Source organism: Chelon labrosus (genome assembly GCF_963514085.1).
Source record: "Chelon labrosus genome assembly, chromosome: 10".
Classification (NCBI taxonomy): Eukaryota; Metazoa; Chordata; class Actinopteri; order Mugiliformes; family Mugilidae; genus Chelon; species Chelon labrosus.
Window position 1 is genome coordinate 7,311,297 of NC_140360.1, and position 18,579 is coordinate 7,329,875.

The 18,579-nt window shown below is 41.5% G+C and overlaps 1 protein-coding gene across 1 annotated transcript in view; it reads right to left on the reverse strand.

Moving 5' to 3' along the window:
• sema3bl (sema domain, immunoglobulin domain (Ig), short basic domain, secreted, (semaphorin) 3bl) overlaps window positions 1-11,132 on the reverse strand; it is a gene marked incomplete at its 5' end in the record, with an annotated part of 50,895 nt that extends 39,763 nt beyond the window's left edge. The window contains 3 exons of the mRNA XM_084552537.1: window positions 900-962; window positions 8,877-9,037; window positions 11,114-11,132. Of these exons, the coding sequence (XP_084408663.1) occupies window positions 900-962; window positions 8,877-9,037; window positions 11,114-11,132 (243 nt within the window). The remainder of the gene's footprint in view (window positions 1-899; window positions 963-8,876; window positions 9,038-11,113) is intronic.
• Window positions 11,133-18,579: the final 7,447 nt, after the last annotated feature.

Below are 18,579 nucleotides of genomic sequence, written 5' to 3' on the forward strand. Positions count from 1 at the left end.
CTCTTATTTCAGTGATTTCAGTGAAAGTACCGGTCGATCCACATTTATTATCTTCATCATGAGCCGCTCAGTTCCACTCGCCAATGTGTGAAGTAAAGAACTGAGAAGTCACAGTCGAACATTTTATGCCGTAATTTCAGAACACTGTTGGCACACCAGTGCACAAGACGAAATTCTTTCACCGGCGTACCCCCCTACGGCGTAGGCACCATTTAGACTGGTCGCAAGAATATAAATCAGTCTTATGGACCAACTTGAGAGGCTAGCGTCATGACGACAGAGCGGCCTCTGCACCTGCATGGAGAACATTTTGAGGCAAACAGAGAGCTATTCAGCAGAGTCAATTTTCTTTCTTTCTGTTGGGTTTGTTTTTGGCAACGTTATAAAGTTACAAGTCAAGTTGCTGGAATGACGTTCCAAAAGTAGAATCCAAGACTCAGTTGTCATTAGAAAAAGGCTCATGAAATATAGGCACAATGACAAGACAGACAAGCCAATGAAAAAATCAGTAGACTGGCAGGACGCAAAAAAAAAAAGAGGGGGATAACTGGCATTCAGGGACCGGGTCTTGAAGGCTGCAACAGCAAAGCAACATCAAAAAACCTTGGACAAGGCTTCAGCATGGAAACTTCAGGGACATGAGAGGGGTATGGAAATATTGAGAACGGACTGGAAGTTGGAAGAGAGAGAGTTTTCTCTGGGTGTGCTCAGACTGATTTTTTCAAGCAACGAGAAAAAAGGAACAGGAAAACACAAGTTGCAGTTGCATGAGTTGAGTGATAGTGGCAGGTGTTTCAACTTCTAAGCAATTGAGTTGAACATAAAATGAATCAACATCAGCTCTAATTTAAGAAAAATATATATTAAAAAAAAGAAGGGATTTACTCTGAAAAGCTTACCTGTGGGTCCTTCCCTGTTTGAATACAGTCGTCTCTGTTGCCAGGTAACGGGGGCCAGTAGATCTGTGAGGGTGGGGACAGCAGAAGAAGAAGAAGAAAACACTGTGATGATTAACGGCCTCATAACTTTGAAATAGTCCAAACAGCCACCATATTAGATCACACTGCGAAATGTAATTGCTTTGTGGGAGACGCACACATGTTCTGGGAATCTGTTAATGCAATCCAAACACGACAATAACCCTTTGTGTGATCAAACCTGAATTGTTTTAAACACAAATTAGGCGTTCAGCAATTAGAGGCAAACCGAGCTGAGCGGATCCTCCACACACGATGAAGTAAATGCATCGCAGCACGCAGCCAAAGACTACAGCCTTGGAACAGGGAAAACTTCTGACACAAGGCAGATGTGATTAAAAATAAAATACGCTGTCTTGCAGAGCTTTATGGAGTTACTCAACCAAGCTGATAATGTTGTAGGTATTGGCCCAAGTTTATGAGGTGTGACGGTGAAAGGAAATCGCTTTGCAGCGCTCATGGTTAAAACGATAACATTGCAATTAATGGTGACTTCCTTTCAGAGGAAATGGAAGATGTGGCTGTTAAATTTTATAAATAATGTAATGATTTAAACCCCTCAAACATCCGTCCCCTCTTTTTTTGGAAGTGTCCGTGTGTGAGAGAGAGGAATTTGACATATTCAGAAACCAATCTTCTTGAGAATTCAATTAAAGATGTTTTAATACTGAAATCAGATTGTTGGCTTCATGTAAGCAGGGAGAATCTGCTGAGCTTCCTTTAGAGTATCATTCAAGCCCAGCTGGAGCTTAATATGGAAAAATAAAATGTTCCCATAAATTTTCTCATAGTATAGATCCAAGATTGCCTGATTAGGAAAGTCCCAAAGTCTAGCTCTCATTCTTTATTAAATGAGGTGAATCTCAGATAACCGTGAAATGAAATTAGGACCTGAAACAACGAGGCCAGTTTTTAACCTGCTCTCTGCAAATGAAAAATGAACTCAGACCGCCACTGAGGAGGGAAGCCCAAGTCGGCCTCAGCCGAGCTTCAGTGACGTGTGTGCTGTAATTGCGTGCAGACTACTAGGGTTTGTCAGGACAATAAGGCTTTGTCTGGTCTAGTAGGAAGCTGACTTTGTGTTAGCTAACGGGGAGAACAGAAACCAGAGGGGGAAAAGAAAACAAATGGCCCCGACTTGCTTTACTAAGCCTGATTGTGTTTTCTGTGTTTGTGGAGAGTGTGTGTGTATGTGTGTGGTAGTTCAAGGGTTATCAAAGTGTTTGTCTGGATTACAAGTGATGAAGTGATAGAGAAACGGAGAGACAACGTGAATTAAGTTAGAAGACGTGAACGTCTGTTTCTGCCTCGCTGGCTCCAGACCGAACCGCATTCTCTCCTTCTGCTGATCAAAGCGTGGTTTTCGTATCGGCAGTAAAACCTTGAGACCGATCCTCTGCCATAAATCTGCAGGCATCACAGCCAAGCACGGTGCAAATCAAGATGACGAGAACCTGGCTCCTGAAATTACAATTCTCTGACACGTAGTCATCTTAATCTGAGGTTATATATGAACAATAATCTGGAGCTACTTTAACCACTCTATTATGATAGTTTAATCGGGAAGTATGGACAAAGAATGTGTGGAAACCCATGAAGTTTACCTATCTGTGAAATTAAATGCAGTGTGTTGCAAATAAAAATGGTAAAGAAACTGCCTATTGCTTTGATAGATGTGTTTCATTCATTATTACTCTTAGCCAGGGGTCTTCCTCTTCCTCTGGTCCTGGACAAAAGTTTGGGATGCAACGTTGGAGATGTTCTTTGGAGTTCTTACCTACACAATCAAAATGATCCGGTCTAGTAATTGGTGACCTCGAGAAGTATGTTGTGCTACCTCAACTAGCTTAAAGAAGAGTCTATCTACAGTCTTAAAAATCCATGGAACACCTTAAAAATTCATGGTGACCTTAAAATGTAATGCTTTATACAAAGTGAGCGTGCCAAGAGCTTGCCGTGTCTTGTTTGCAACACGCCAACCACAGAAAAACTGAGTTAGCAACCCCATCTCCTAGATATGACCTGCCTATACAACAAAAATGAAACGGCAAACACATTTTGAAGGGAGGGTTATTGAAACCAGATTACATTTTTCTGTCAGTGTAATGAGGAAGCAAGCGGCACTGACGCCTCACGACGAGAAGGTTCTTGGTTCCAACCTGCCGGCCAACTAGGACGTTTCTTGTCACGTTCTCCCCTGTGCCTGCATGGGTTTTCTCCTCCCCCGAGTCCAAATACATGCATGTTAATTGGTGATCTTAAAGTTCATAGGTGTGAATGGTTTTGTTTCTTTCTGTGTTAGCTCTGTGGTTTTTGGTGTTGACCTGTTCAGGGCGTGCCCTGCTTCTCAACCAATGACAGCTGGGATAGGCTCCAGGCCTCCTCAAGACCTCTAGAGGATAAGAAGATAAAGGTAATGAATGAGGAATGAATGTAATGAGGAAGCATGGTTAATTAACCCATTTTGCAAGCCGCAACTACCCTGAGGCTAATCTTCATCAGTCTTGCGTCATTAACAATGTGTTTTTAATCTTTTTTCCATCATTCAACAATCTAATGAAACCACAGCAAATTCCAGCGCTCAGTGTTTGGTCAAGGTCAGTGGAAGTTTTGTTTAATTCTGACAACCCTGGTCTCTGGTTTGACGGTTGAGCGTTTCATGTGCTGGCCATCCAACCCCAAGCACCCCCTGGCAAGTCCAGTGCAGTTTATAACTGTGCTTCTTTGTTCCAAATAATATGTTGCCTCTGCAACATATTATTCATTCATCCAGTGATTACATTGCATCTAAACTAAACAGAACTGGGATTTTGAAGGAACAAGGAGACAGGCTTGACATTATGCTTGTTACTGTATGGAAATGAGAGCAGTACTGAGCTTCTAACCTCATTCTTGACAGGAATGTAAGTAAGTGTACTTCCCAAAACATCAACTGTTCCTTAGTATTTACAAGAACACTTCAAAAGAAAAGCAAAAGTGAATAAAAACCAAATGTAAGCTTTCATTCTAGCTCTAGTCCAGCTCAATTCAGACCATCTGACCGGAGGGTCTGTCTAACACCTGAGCTGCTTTTGTCCACCATCTGGCTTGCAATGATTGGAATCCATCAGATAAAATGATTTGTTTCATGCCTGACTGAAATGAGCACATAAATTACGAGTGTAAAACTTGGCTTCAAGATATCTAGATCGCTGAAACGGTTTCTTTGGCACGATCCTAGACTCAGTGAATGTGTTGCTGTCAAAACACTTGGCTCACACTAAAGTCTGACCAAAGCAGCTTGATAGCACGCCTGACAGATACTGATATCGTGTGAAATCAGCCCTGCCCAAAACCTGGACCGGCAGTGGTCTGAGTCAGTGTCTTGTGATATTCCATACATCGTCCAAGAGTCTCACTCTGAACGCTTTAGGAAACATGGCCGACATCCACCAGCCACCATCGGTTCTTGCCTCTGTTCTGACTGTTAGACACTTCATCACTGTGACCCTACATCTTCAAAGTGTTCTTTCATTTTGATCCCACCCACAAACATAATTCACATTTGTCGTTTTCTGATCTTTCAACTTAAGTAGTTTTTTTTGGGGTTTTTTAAACAGCAAAAACAACTGAAGGTCACGAACACAGACACTTCTTTGATTTCAAACTAAAACTTTGAACTGCCTCTGTAAATAAATAGGACATTCAAAGGGCATTCTTAAGACGTCATCTAAAATCAGACAGATAGAAATCATCAGACTCTGAGATAGATCAAAATCTTCTGGTGTGCTTTGTTCTTTAAAGTGCGGTTTATTCCTCTGCGGGACTAGACGCCATAACCTAAGCATGTAGCCTGGCGCCAACGTGAGCCATTTATACTTGTGCACTCCTCAGTCTGGCTTGCGGCTAGCTCAAACGCTAGTCGGCGTGGTGCCTTTTTTGTCAGTTGGGTTCATTTTTGTTCACATTCAACAACTGCGATTGCAACTTTTGCCGAAGACGAGTTGTACAAATGCTTGAACCTTTGAACCTCCTCAGTCAGTCTTTCCTCAATGTGTTCCATCGTTATTGATCTAAAACAATCAATTCAAAAACTGCAGAGATGGAGAAGCAGCCGGAAATACGCTACTGCCAAGCGGACCAATCACAGCTTGCATGACGCGTAGTTGCATTTCTAGGGAGGTGTAAGTTCTAGGGTCGGTGTAGGGTTTTGGGCTGTCGTCATAGGTTTGAGGTCAAATCGACGCAGAAGCTTAAACCAAGCGCACAACCCACACGGAAAGAACTTATATAAACATATAGGTTTTAATATAGGTTTTGAATGTATGTGACATACATAAAATTGGCCATTTTCATATATACACATATATGCTATATATATGCAGCATATATGCGTTATATATGCAGCATATATGATAACATACATGCTGCATATATATAGCATATATGCGTATATATGAAAATGACCAATTTTATGTATGTCACATACATTCAAAACCTATTTTAAAACCTATATGTTTATATAGGTTCTTTCCGTGTGGGAAATTATATTATGAATAAATGCATCACTTCTATTTCCATTTAGCTTGAATGTCACAATAAAAAAATAGACTTGTTAAATTATATGCAACATTGTGCTGCTACACACTAAGAGTTAGAGTTTGTTGCATTTCCATTTTGATCAATGCTGTCGCAATCTGTGCATAACATCCCCTGCCTTGTCTCTTAGCTTGGTGTGTGTACTCCCTGCAAAGAACACATGAAACGAGGCTAGATTTGCTGGATTTCAAATATTGGACCAAACCACTGAGGAGGCGGGTGACACCGCTGGAAGAAAAACAACAAGTCCTCCTAACACAGTATTCTTTTCAAGCCAAAGGGATTACTCTAGAGTTAAGCAACACAAAGTACGCTGGGCTAGATGCCAACTTTAGAATCACCAAGGAAACGCAAAAGACACTGTACACAACCAAACACGGGGAAAACAAACCTGTCGTCTGAACGTGCTGAAACGTTTCTGACAACCAAACGTGCTTCCAGGCCAAAGGAACAAGGCTGAACATTTCATGTACAACCACCAAAGATGTGATATCAAATACCATCACAGTGTGTGATGTGGATTTAGAAAGTGTAATATTTATTCCATTATATAAATGGACAAAAACAGATATTTGTTTTAGTTTATTTTTTCTGGAGAATTATCAATAAGGATTTATTTTTTCGCCACTATGCAGATTTTTTTCAGTAGCCACTGGATCCAGCTCTGGATCACGAAGGACTTAACTAATACCATCTGACTTTTATTCAGCTAAAGCCTTATGTTTGAAATTACATCTACCACCCATTATTACACTGTTGGTCAGATTTATAGTGGAAATGGTGGCAATTTAGGTTTTTATGCCAACTGGACATTGTGAGCTTTCCTGGGCAGGGTTTGAGCAGGAAAAAAAAAACAATAAATAACAGCCTGGCAAGCTTTGTCAGTCTAGTTATTTTGTGGTAATACAGTGAATTTTTAAGGATTTGTATTGAGACGGATCTTTTTTACATGTTTGTCATAAAACTGAAGCCTGAAGACCAGGCTTCAGTTCGGTAATGTTGAATTTTTCCTTTAAAACGCATTTGAAACACATCAACTCCACTGAGAACGATTGCGAGGTTGGGCTTTCACCAATGGACGCGGGCACCTGAGTTGGGATTTGGCCAAATTGAGATAGATAATCCATTATGTTAAGACAAACACTGAGTTCATTTTTCTTTCCTCCAGCGCTGGTTCATTATGGAGTATTTGGCAGATGTGTGTAATCCAGTAAAATGTTAGTTTATTGAACTACTCAAGGCGGCTGGCTCCAGCAGAAACGTGGGTATTAAACCTGAGTAGCTTTCAGTGAACTAGAGCGTCAGCAAGAATGTGATCATCAGCCAAGACAGAGTGCTGTGAGAGATGAAGGAGGAGGATTAAGAGGAGGATAAGGTGGGCGACTTCTGGCTCTCTGTGTACGTCAGTTCCCCAGTCGCTCATTCACTCTTTGACCCGTGTAGGAGCACGAATACACATACATTCACATACACAATGCTGCTCTTAGCTAGAGTGCTGAAGCTCACTGGGGATTTCAGTCTCGGAGTTATTTTTGTTCAGAACCCAGTTTAATGGAACTCAGAGTACGCTGGGTGGCACACTGCAAGGAAAAACATGAATAACATTTGTGGAGCACATTTTCCCCCCAAAACCATTTTTTTTTTCTTTCTCTGCAGAATCACATTTATATGAAATAAAATCCTGTTTAAATTTAAACTCGCTCATTTCCCTGATGATAAAGCCTCGCAGTAAAAACCCCTGAAACCTAATAAGATATAATTCAAAGATATAACGACACCCTGACTCCACAAATCTCAGCAAAACTCATCTAGGCTCCCTGTTCCGCAGAATAAATTGCATTAAATATGGATTACATTTTGATATGAGATACACATTTTTTCCCTAATTGTTAACATACACTGCATCTGGTGTTCTTGGCTTTAACCAGAGTGTCAAAGCACTGTAACATAAACACAATGATTATCCTCAGAGTCACCAACTTTATTTGAACTGTTAATCAAATGTGTAATATAGGGGAGAGAAGTTTTTTTTTTTTTTTTTTTTAGTTGGTATGTCAATGGGCAAGGCAGGAAACTTCTTGGGGCCCCCGGGCCAGTAGGGGGCCCATGAGGGCTGGCAAACTTTAAACTACAGTGAGGTAATGTGTTAAGTTTTCAATGACAGTAGGAGACCTTCCTATGGGGCCTCCACCTGTGAACAACTCTGAACACTCACTCCTGTGATATGACAATCCTAAAATATGACAATTTTCTGTAGCCGCTTGTCCTCTGGCGGGTCGCGTGGGGGCTACGGCCTATCCCAGCTGTCACTGGGCGAGAAGGGTCGACACAACAGACAGGTCTTCAGGCTATCGCAGGGCTAACTCAGAGAGACAGACAACCATTCACACCTATGGCCAATTTAGAATCACTAAACTCCACACAGAAAGGCCCCAGTCACTCATTGGATTAGAACCCAGAACCTTCTTGCTGTGAGCCATCAGTGTTAACCACCACTGTGCTTTAACTATGGGGAAGAGACAACTGAAGTCCTGTGGACATTCTTGCCTAGGGCCCTAATAGGCTAACTCCGCAATTAACAGATCTGGCTGTTGGTTCGTAATTCACCTTTCATGTCTTTCTGCTTCTACTTTCACCCCAGTGAGTCTTCAACAAGACCTAACGGCGAATGTATGCACATACTATGACAAACTAGATGGAAACACAAGGTGTGACTTATGCATTTTTACAGGTGTTCCTGCTTTAAAGAAGGGATCAAATGTTTTGGCAAAGGAAGAGAGACGTAAAATATGGAAGACGTTCAGGTTAGAAGGACTATGTAAATAAAGCAAGGGCCAGATGTATTGTATGCAGGCCATGTATAGCCCCGAAATTTCTGGTCTGGAGCCACATACCAACCCTCCGTAACAGATGTGTGATCTGTTTATTTTATAGCCTTTTCTTCTGAAATCCAAGTTTTTTCAGGGTTAATTTAATATTTTCAAGGCTGTTCTCTGTTACTGGTTCACTTGTGACGCAACAGCAGTATTGTAAAATAAAATGACAGCTCAGGTTTGAGTCACCATATTTATGGCTGCTCTTGTACTTTAACAGATGTTCTGGAAGAAATTACTACACTTATCTCTTCAGTCGTTCAGCAGATCATCATTCAACCACAGAGTGAAACCACAAGCAGAACCAATGCAACCTAAATCAAAATGCAATGATAAATGTAGACTGAACAGTAACTAATCTTTTACTATGCATCAATCATCAGCACATGACATCAGACCGTGTATTTGAATAATACTTAACATCTTTTACTGTGTAGAGAGTCCTCACCTCTTTGGATTCACTGGTCGTAGGTCCCAACAAGAGAGAGTACAGGACGTCCTTCCCTCCCAGGAAGAGGCGGTCGCGGTACTCGTCCAGAAAGACGGCGGTAACAGAGAGCTGGCCATGATGACCGCTGAAGATAGACGATCTGTTGGTGGACTGCAAGTCTGCAGAGAGACAGAAGAGAAAAGGATGAGCAATGGCATCGCACTACCGAACACATTGATAATAATGCATTAATGTCGCCAGAGGTCTGCTACTGTGCATGAAGCAAACTCAGTACTATAACATCCACTCTGTGGATTAAAAAACTTCAGAAATAATCTTAAAACCAGTGCAACAGAGTTTAGTGCTTGAGATGTTAAGGCTGTTACATGCTCTGCAAGAAGTAAGAAATTTGTTCTCGCAGCTTGTTCTCAACACATCTACCTGGCAGAACTTTCTTCTAGTGTGGTATCCGACAACTATTCTGTGATTGGTCAGAAATTGTTCATTCGTAGTGTTGTGTCAACAAAAATATTCTTCTCGTCTGTATCTCGGGAGAGCCAAGACGACACGGCGAATACTCTTTGCGAGCTTTCAAGTGCTTTGGGCTCCAGCACATTTCATTTCATGTGAAATATTAGTTTGTACAGCAGTTCTTGCCAAGTATGTGTAAATAAGTCAGGGATTTTTTCAAGTGTCCAACTCAAGCACTATTATCAAACTGTTATTATAAGCGATGTTCTAATCTCCATATGTATTTGCACTATGACTGGTGCTAAATGAGGTTACGGGTGGTGACGATATAGAAATTCTACATTTGATTTAAATGTTCTGCTGATTGTAACAGCTGTTATACATTTAATGGGAATTAATTAGGAGTGAACAGAAGTTATACGTGCAGTTACCTAAAGGGTAAATTGAAACAAGATTAAGTGTTCCAGGGATATTGTTTTATTCTTATGGTATGGTCCTTAAAGTAAATCTGGAAAAAGTACGAGAAGAGGGGAGTAAGAAATAGTAGAATAATTTGCATGTGAGCAAAAGAAAGTCTGCTGAGTGGAGCTACACTGCCTCATAATTTCTGTTTTACTGGAACTTTATGGGACCTTTAAATCCGTCTGAACGGTCTCACGTCAGGGGAAGTGGGCGTTGTTAATGCAGAAAAGTGTAAATGTTAGTGGCCACTCTATGAGCTCCCAGATGCTAACATTCGCAGTGTGACCGCTTATCTCTCCTGGGCAGAGATCGGCATACTGTGTGACATCCGTAAATTATAAGAAACGTGCCTCTTGTCATCCATCTCCCGTACATCCCACAATACTTAGCATGTGTGACGTATGTTGCAGTGGAGGGCCCTATGAGGACCCATGAGTTTGGCACTTGAGTTTAACGTGAAGTATAAATGACTTGGCCAGAACGAACTTTGTTCTTGTTCTTGCGCACCTCAAGAAAGGTCTCCTTTACTGTTAAACTTTTTGCATAATTTCTACACTGCTAAGGAAATCAAGTGTCTCTAGTGGGAGTCCTCATGTAACACAACATTTTGTTGCCCTGTATTTGCCTCCAAACACACTCCGCTGCTACCGCACCATTCCAGTACATAACATGAGGATGTTCCCAGAAAATACTGAGACAAGAACAGGAAATGTTAAACATTAACTGGCTACGCTCTGTTAAGTTGTATTCGCATGTAGCAAAACAGGCAATAATTCATCCTCCTAAAAGTAAAGATAGCAAAGAAACCACAGGAACTAGTCCACAGTGATCTGGCAGCGGTTTCAAAGTCAAAAAGGTTGATGCAACGAGACTCTGCAGGAGCGTCGGAGAGAGGGTTGAGCTCAAGTTCAGCTAGGCACGGGGTGTCTCTCATCTCTACACACAAACACACACACACACGTTTGTACATCTTAGTGAGGACATTAATTGACATAATGCATTCCCTAGCCCCTTACCGTAACCTTAACCATCTCAACTAAGTGCCTTACCCTAACCCTAACCATAACCTAATTGTAGCCTTTACCCTAAAACCAAGTCTTAACCCTCAGTCTTGTAAAACTCAAACTGGTCCTTAGAAAGACAGCTGTACAAGTGCACACATCTACGTACATACATCCGTAGCCTACACAAACACAACCATAACACTTCTTCTCAGCCTCTCAATCACCCCAGGCTTTGACGTTTCCCACTGTCTCACACCGACACTTCTTATTTCTGCTCTCGTGCGTTCGCTCTCAGTCCTGTCTCTTCTTCTTTCTCACCTAGCCTCTGTCTCTCCATCTGACTAGACGAGGAGAGAAATGTGTGTGTTTGTGTGAGAAGTCGTCGGCATGCCAGACTCTCGGTGAAGGAGTCCTTGGGTTCGATCGGATGTCGGTCTGTCTCTCATCACTCGTCCGTCACGCTTGTTATTTCTCCCCGGCTTTCCCCGCTCAGCCCAGCACACACTGTGAGAAGGGAGCCCGAGTCACTCGCCACTCAGCTGAGGCACCAACTGAATGAAGCATACGGGCCCCATGTCGCGGTGACACCTTGTCCATCACTGGTGAAATTGCAGTCGCACATAACACTGTTTTCGTTGGGAATCTCAGTTTCTCACACTCATAAGCTTCCACACGTCTCTGAATACTCAGGTCTGCGTATGAGGATTATTTTCTTTGTTCATTAATAAGTCTTTTGTTTGCTTTACATCCCTTGGTTTATTGTTTAAGTCAAAAAACGACATAAATTATTCCTTAGAGACCAAAATCATGTTTTCATTTTGTCCGACAAAACCCAGAAAAAATCACTGTACAGTGAATAAAACAAAAAAAAGTGATTTTGAGAAGAATGTTGACGTATTTGCTCAATAAATAATGACAAATGGTCCATTTTCTAGTCAGTAAGCTACATTTCCTTATTCAACAAGTGCACACGAGTGGATGCTGCAGTCAGTCTTTGACTTTTCTTTCTTTCGTTGCTCTTATTCCTGCAGGCACACACACACACAACACAAATATAAACAAATATATTCAAACCGCCTCACCCTAGACCACCCTCATTACCAGCGCTGAAGAAACTTCCCAGCCATGCGAGAACCCTTTTAACTGTTCTTTAACTTTATCATGTTTTATTCTGCAGCCATATCAAAAACCGGAGCGAAGCTACAACTCTGGTGAATCGAAGTCTTCCTCCGAGGCCGGCCGACAAAAAAAGTCCTCTGTAGGCAGAGATGAGGGGAACGATTTCGTAAGAATGACTGAACTTTAAAGTGGCTGGCAAGAGAATAACAAGAAGATACACACTGCTAATAGGGAGCCATCGAGGGATGTACTGCGGGGACGGAGGGAATTTGAAAAAGTTCGAAAAGTAAGAAAGGAGGGGAGGGTTGTGGCATTTAGCAGCTGGTTAGAGTTGGGAAATAATGAGTGGGAAGAGAGACAGGCAGAAAAAAAGCTGCATGACATATAGTGTAGTGATTGATTTGCTGGAACTGGCAGGGTAAGCCCAAAAAGGTATGTTAGAAAGTTTGAAAGGAAGATAACCTTTAGACCTTTTTCCATATCAGAAATTGAAAATGCAGCGCTCCGTTAGCTGATAAAGTTAAATTTATCCCCACTGTGGGATAAATACAGCATTCTTGCACTGATTCTGACATGTGTGGCTGAATATTTCAGCAGGAAGGTGTAATCAGTGTCTCCATGACAGCAGAACATACTGACACCCCTACACATCTTCAGTCGTTGACTGCCTGTCTCCGCGGGTTGAACTCTTTCCAAGTAGCTCCGAGCCCTGAGATGACCTCCAACTGCAGAGTGAGTGATGAAAAATGACAAGACGATGTGCGACTGAGTGTTTATGCCTGTGGTGAGAACCTTCGTGGGCTGAGACCTTTGACAGATAATGCAGGTGTTGGCTCGGGACCTATTGTTCACAGCACACCTCTTTGCTTAGACAGTAAAGATAGTGGAGGATAGATGCTGTCTGGTGACCACGGCAGGTTATCGAAAACTGAAGGTTAATGACATTTTAAAAGTGTGCCATTCATATTGCCAGTTGAGTTCTTTAAGGCGTTCATGACTGTGGAACGTCTAGTTGCTTTGTTGTTAAGACACTTTGGTGAAACCATACTTTTCTTGGTATCATTAGCCAGAAAAAAGGCAAAATAACCAGAAAAAAAATTAAACATTTACATTTGTATTTGTGTTGATAATATATATTTTTATGGGTTTGTTCCAGTGGTCAATATGTGACTGCAAATTTAAATGAAAAACTGCTGAAAAGTTCACAGCTCTCTTAAACTGAAACAACCAAACAAGTAATAATCCATGCCATTTAGACCAAGATCAATAAGAAGTTTCTTTTTCTAATCTCAAGTTAAGGCACACTATCCAGATTAAAGTTTGGCCAAGATTTTTTATTTTTTTTTTAAATAGTAAAATAGTCCACCGTTTTGTTGATCCAGCCATACACCCCAACCTCCTCCTCTGCAGGACTCTGTATAGGAATGGGCTAATCTGCACTGACAATAAACTGTTCCAGCGGTTACGAGGATGATATTTTTCCCAACCCTCTGATGTGAGAATCCAACCTGATGCCAAATAAAATCATCTGATAAAATATATATATGTTTACACGCTCCAAAACAACGACTTTATTGTTGTTATTGTTTGAGCAACTAGTTGTTTGCTACCTCCGTGATTTGATACCTTCCAGAAACTCATCACGTCCCTTAATGTTCACCTCATGTGAGAGAAACATTCCCAGAAATAATGTCCGGGAGAAAAATGACCGGATCAAATATTTACATAACTTTTACGCAATGCTCTCTCTTTTCGCTTGAAAATTCCTCCTGATTGGACCAGTCTGTGCGGACTGAGGTATTTAGATGAAGCAAGAGAATAACAAGAAGATACACACTGCGAATAGGAAGCCATCATGGATATACCGCGGGGACGGATGGGATTTGATGAAGCTGGAAAAGGAAGAAAGTCAGAAAGGTGGGGAGAGTTGTGGCACTTAACAGCTGGTTAGAGTTGGGAAATATTCGATTGAAAATTCCTCCTGATTGGACCAGTCTGTGCAGACTGAGATGGTTAGATGAAGCATTGTCATTCTGATTATTAGTGAAATACTAGTGTCCGTACAAATGTAACCAGTGTTATACCAGAGAGGGTTCATAGGATGACTTCATGACATAGTCTGTTATGATCACTATATGTGTGTTGCACATAAAATATATTGTCACATTATATGTGCATTTAGTGCATCTTCAGGAACCGCTTGTCCTGTGAAGGGTCGAGGTGGGGCTAGAGCCTATCCCAGCTGTCATCGGGCGAGAGGTGGGGTACACCCTGGACAGGTTCACATTTTATGTAATTTTGTTTATTCATTTCATGAACAATATATCTATTATTTCATTATTACGATGCCTATAGCTTTATATATATTTGAGGCATAGGCGTTAGGGTTAGGGTTAGGGTTACAAGTTATTTGGTTCCTCGGTCTTTTAAGTGAACCTAAGCTAAACACAAGCATGGTCGCCTGTCTCATAATTTCTCTTGTTTTACAGCTATAGTCAGTGCTAACTGTCCAGAGCGCTTTAGTCTGAAATAATTTGTTCATTCGTAGTGTTTTGTCAACAAGCCAAAGAATATTCTTCTCGTCTGTATCTCGGGAGAGCCAAGACGACACGGCGAATACTCTTTGCGAGCTTCAAGTGCTCTGGGCTCCAGCACGTTTCATTTCATGTGAAATATTAGTTTGTACAGCAGTTCTTGCCAAGTATGTGTAAATAAGTCAGGGATTTTTTCAAGTGTCCAAGTCAAGCACTATTATCAAACTGTTATTATAAGCGATGTTCTAATCTCCATATGTGTTTGCACTATGACTTAAATGTTGTGCTGATTGTAACAGCTGTTATTCATTTAATGTTAATTAATTGGAAGTGAAGTTATAAGTTATACGTGCAGTTACCTAAAGGGTAAATGTTGAGCTGTACTTGCAGTGCTTTATCTTTAAAAGGAAAAAAACAAGATTAACTGTTCCAGGGATATTGTTTTATTCTTATGGTATGGTCTTTAACGTGAATCTGGAAAAAGTACAAAAGGAGAGGAGTAAGAAATAGTAGAGTAATTTGCATGTGAGCAAAAGAAAGTCTGCTGAGTGGAGCTACACTGCCTCATAATTTCTCGTGTTTTACTGGAACTTTACGGGACCTTTAATCCGTCTGAACGGACCCACGTCAGGGACCCGTTGCATACGCACACAATCCCCAGCTTCATGGACTTTCATCCTCAAACTGAGTATTTATTTATGTGATTCCCTCTGTTACAGCTCAAAGTTTGTCACTTGCTTTGTGTACACGAATTAGTTTGGTTTCATTTCCTCTTCCAAACACACAAATACACAAACCCAGTCTGACCTGTAAGCAGATTCGTCCTCTCATCCTTTGTTATCTCATAAATCACTCTCATGTGTACACAAATCCTCCTCCGACCAAAGGCAGAAATGTAAGCACACGAATGCTGCGGCGCGCACTAACCCGCTAACCCGCCCAAAACAGGGAGGAAAGGTGAGCTAACAGCTCCCATCTGTAGCTTGTTATCACTCCGGCAGCTCATCGCCTCACTGTGGAAATCACACCAGTGTCTCACCTCTCCCCAACCCCTCTCTCCCCTGCTGTCTATCCATCTACACCTCTCCTCCATCTTTCTTTTTAACCTCTCCCTACTCTCCATCATGCTCCGTCTCTTCATCGCTTCACCTTTTACATACTACACCTTCACTTTCATCTCTCTTATCCGTCCATCTGTCTTTGTGTCTTTCTCCCTTTGGCTACTTGATCTTTTTCCTCTTCCTTCCATCCAGCACCTTCAGACATTATACATCTACAAAGTCCCATCAGCATCTGCAGCGAAACATCTGTCTTCGATGTGTATTATTTCCCTAAAGGAGGCCGGCGGAGGCTGCAACGACAAACAGCTGACGCTCAAAACCGAAGCAACACGCGAAAAAACATCTGGTTCCACTGCGTCAAACCTCAGCTGTCGCTCCACTCGCTTCAACGATATGTTAGCGGTAATTTATACCGGGATATGTTTGCATTGCCAGTGTTCTGCTTAGTCAGGCTGAGGCACGAGCCGGTGTCTGTCAAATCTAAGAGTCTAAGAGAGTCAGACAGTCAAACAGTCAAAAGCACTGCGGACGTTTTTGCATAACTGTGTCTCGTCACCGCATCAATGACATATAATAAAGATTCATGGAGGTATGAAATGTTTTGTGAAGCAACTTTTATATGCAACTCTTTTTACTTTTTTTTCATCACATTTCGTGGCCTTTAGCCCGGTTTATACCTCAGCGGGACATAGACACCGTAACCTACGTATGTAGCCAATGCCAGAGCAAGCCATTTATACTTGTGCGCTCGTCAGTCCGGCTCGCTCTGTAAAAACGCCACCCGAACTCTAGTCGGCGCTGTGTCGAATTCATTTTTGTGTCTACTTCCTGCTTCACTTTCAACAATGCCGAGCGATACGTTGTTTTTCTTCCTTTTACTACTTGTCCCCTCTTTCATTGTTGGATTGGTTTCTCTTTGTGTCCTCCGTCCTCATTAGTTTCTCCTGTGTCCCGTTAGCCCATCTGCCCATGTGTATATAAAGCCCTGCCTTTCTCTTTGTTTGCTTTCGTCTGTGATGTTACCCCTGTTTATCTACCTCTGCTCTGTTACCCACTGTCTGTTACATTTCCCCTGTGTGAATTTTTCCTCGTGGTTTGTCCTTGTCTTTTGGTCTTCACCCGTTTCTTTTGGTCTTGTGTGTTTGGTTAACCCTGCCACCCCTGGAGCGCCTTAACTTCTGGCTTTTGTATTTTTATTAAGTCTTTTTATTGCCTGCTCCTCCCTCCCCTTAGCGTCTTGCATTTGTGTCCCTCCCTTGCTGCCATACGTGACACCTTTGGCGTTATGATTTCCTCTAACAGTCTAAAGACATGAAGTTTAGGCTGAATTGATAAATCACGTCTGTCCAGGTTGGCCTTCTTGCCCAGTGTTCTCTGGAAATGACATCCATGGATGATCCACCACAGCGCTACACGCACTTATCTTTCAAGGAATGGCCTGTCTGAGGTTGCCAGACAATCTGTGTATCGTTTGTTCTTTTCAAATTCAATTCCATCCAAAGACAAAAACATGATTTATTTTTTTTGACTTTCCAAAACAAAGAATGGCTTGTTTGACTTTAGTTTAGTTTTAGCACAAGACAAAAACAGGAAATAAAAAAATGGGTCACAGGGAAAATTTGATTTTGATATTCAGCTTATCTAATTTGTACAGCCAGGACGTTACTGTCGTCATAGAGTGCTGCACTTGATAAACTTGGAGCAAATGTGAGGGATGACTCTGCCTGATGTGATAAATATGAGAACACACGGTACAAGTACTTTGGAGAATGTCACGTTAAAAGTGTCCACTTGGTTGTAAATACATTAATGTAATTTACAAAATATGCCAAATGTTAACTCTGCATCATGTAATTACTTTGATACTTTAGAACACAGTGTTTTTGACCGTATGACTGTACACGGGCTCGCATTAGAACAAAAGTTACTTGTGCATCCCTTTATGAGTTACAGCATTGGTTTACAGTAAATAACAATCCATAGTTGCATAAATTCTACCCTGTAATCTCCCTGGATTCAGGAATACACAAGTCTCAAAAGGTCGTACGGCTTTAAACACTTGGTGAAGAGTTTCTACGCAACGTGACGATATTTTAGAAGAAAATCAATTACGGAAAATGTTGCAGAGCATAGAGGAACTAAAGGATTTTCAGCCAGGTTCTGTGGTGTCCAATTCCTGCTACAATAGTCTGTTGTAGATAATCTGATCCTAAAAGTCAAAATCTGGAATTTAAGAGGGATCTCATAATAAAGCATAAAGCCTTGAAAAATACCCAATATAGATAACACAGTATTATTGACTGTATGACTGTGCAGGGGCAGGCATTGGAACAAAGGTTCCTTATGCATCCCTTTACGTTTTACAGTATTTGTTTGCAGTAATAAGAATGAATCGTTCTATAAATACAAACTTAGAATCTTCCTGGTTTTAGAAATACACAAGTCTCAAAAGATATATAGCTTTACACAAGCTCTTTGTGAAGAATTTCTACACAACATCTCAATATTTAAGAAGAAACCCATTAACAGGAAATGTTGCACAGCATATATGGCATACTAAATACTTCCTATTCTGTTCTCGGTCATCTGTTGCATCTCCAGTTGTAATCTGCTAAAACAGAGATACAAATAAGGTCATGGTTTAGTCTCCAGCAACAAGTGAGTTCTCTCTAAACAGACACTCAGCTAAAAGTCATGATGTGACATCTCTGTTCTTTACATATTTATATTTCCATGGCTTCATGGAGTGATAAAGTACAAGTTATTTCCCTGATGGGCCTGGTAACAAACGTAAACGTTGGTTCAAGGGAAGACTCCGTAGAAAAAGATCTGCTGAGGGAGTAACGAGGTTCTAATCTCACGCTGACATCTCTACTGTACAAATTGGGCACAGACGGAATGTAAGCGATGTTAAACTGCCGACACGTCCGTTTATGCAGACACATACAGGATAGAATCGGTGTTATCATTGGCTCAGTGGTGCAGAGGGACACATCTGAAGCCTATTAGGCCCCCTGCGCCGCAAAACGCATACCAGAAGCACGCAACGCAGGCCCTGCCTCAGTCCCAT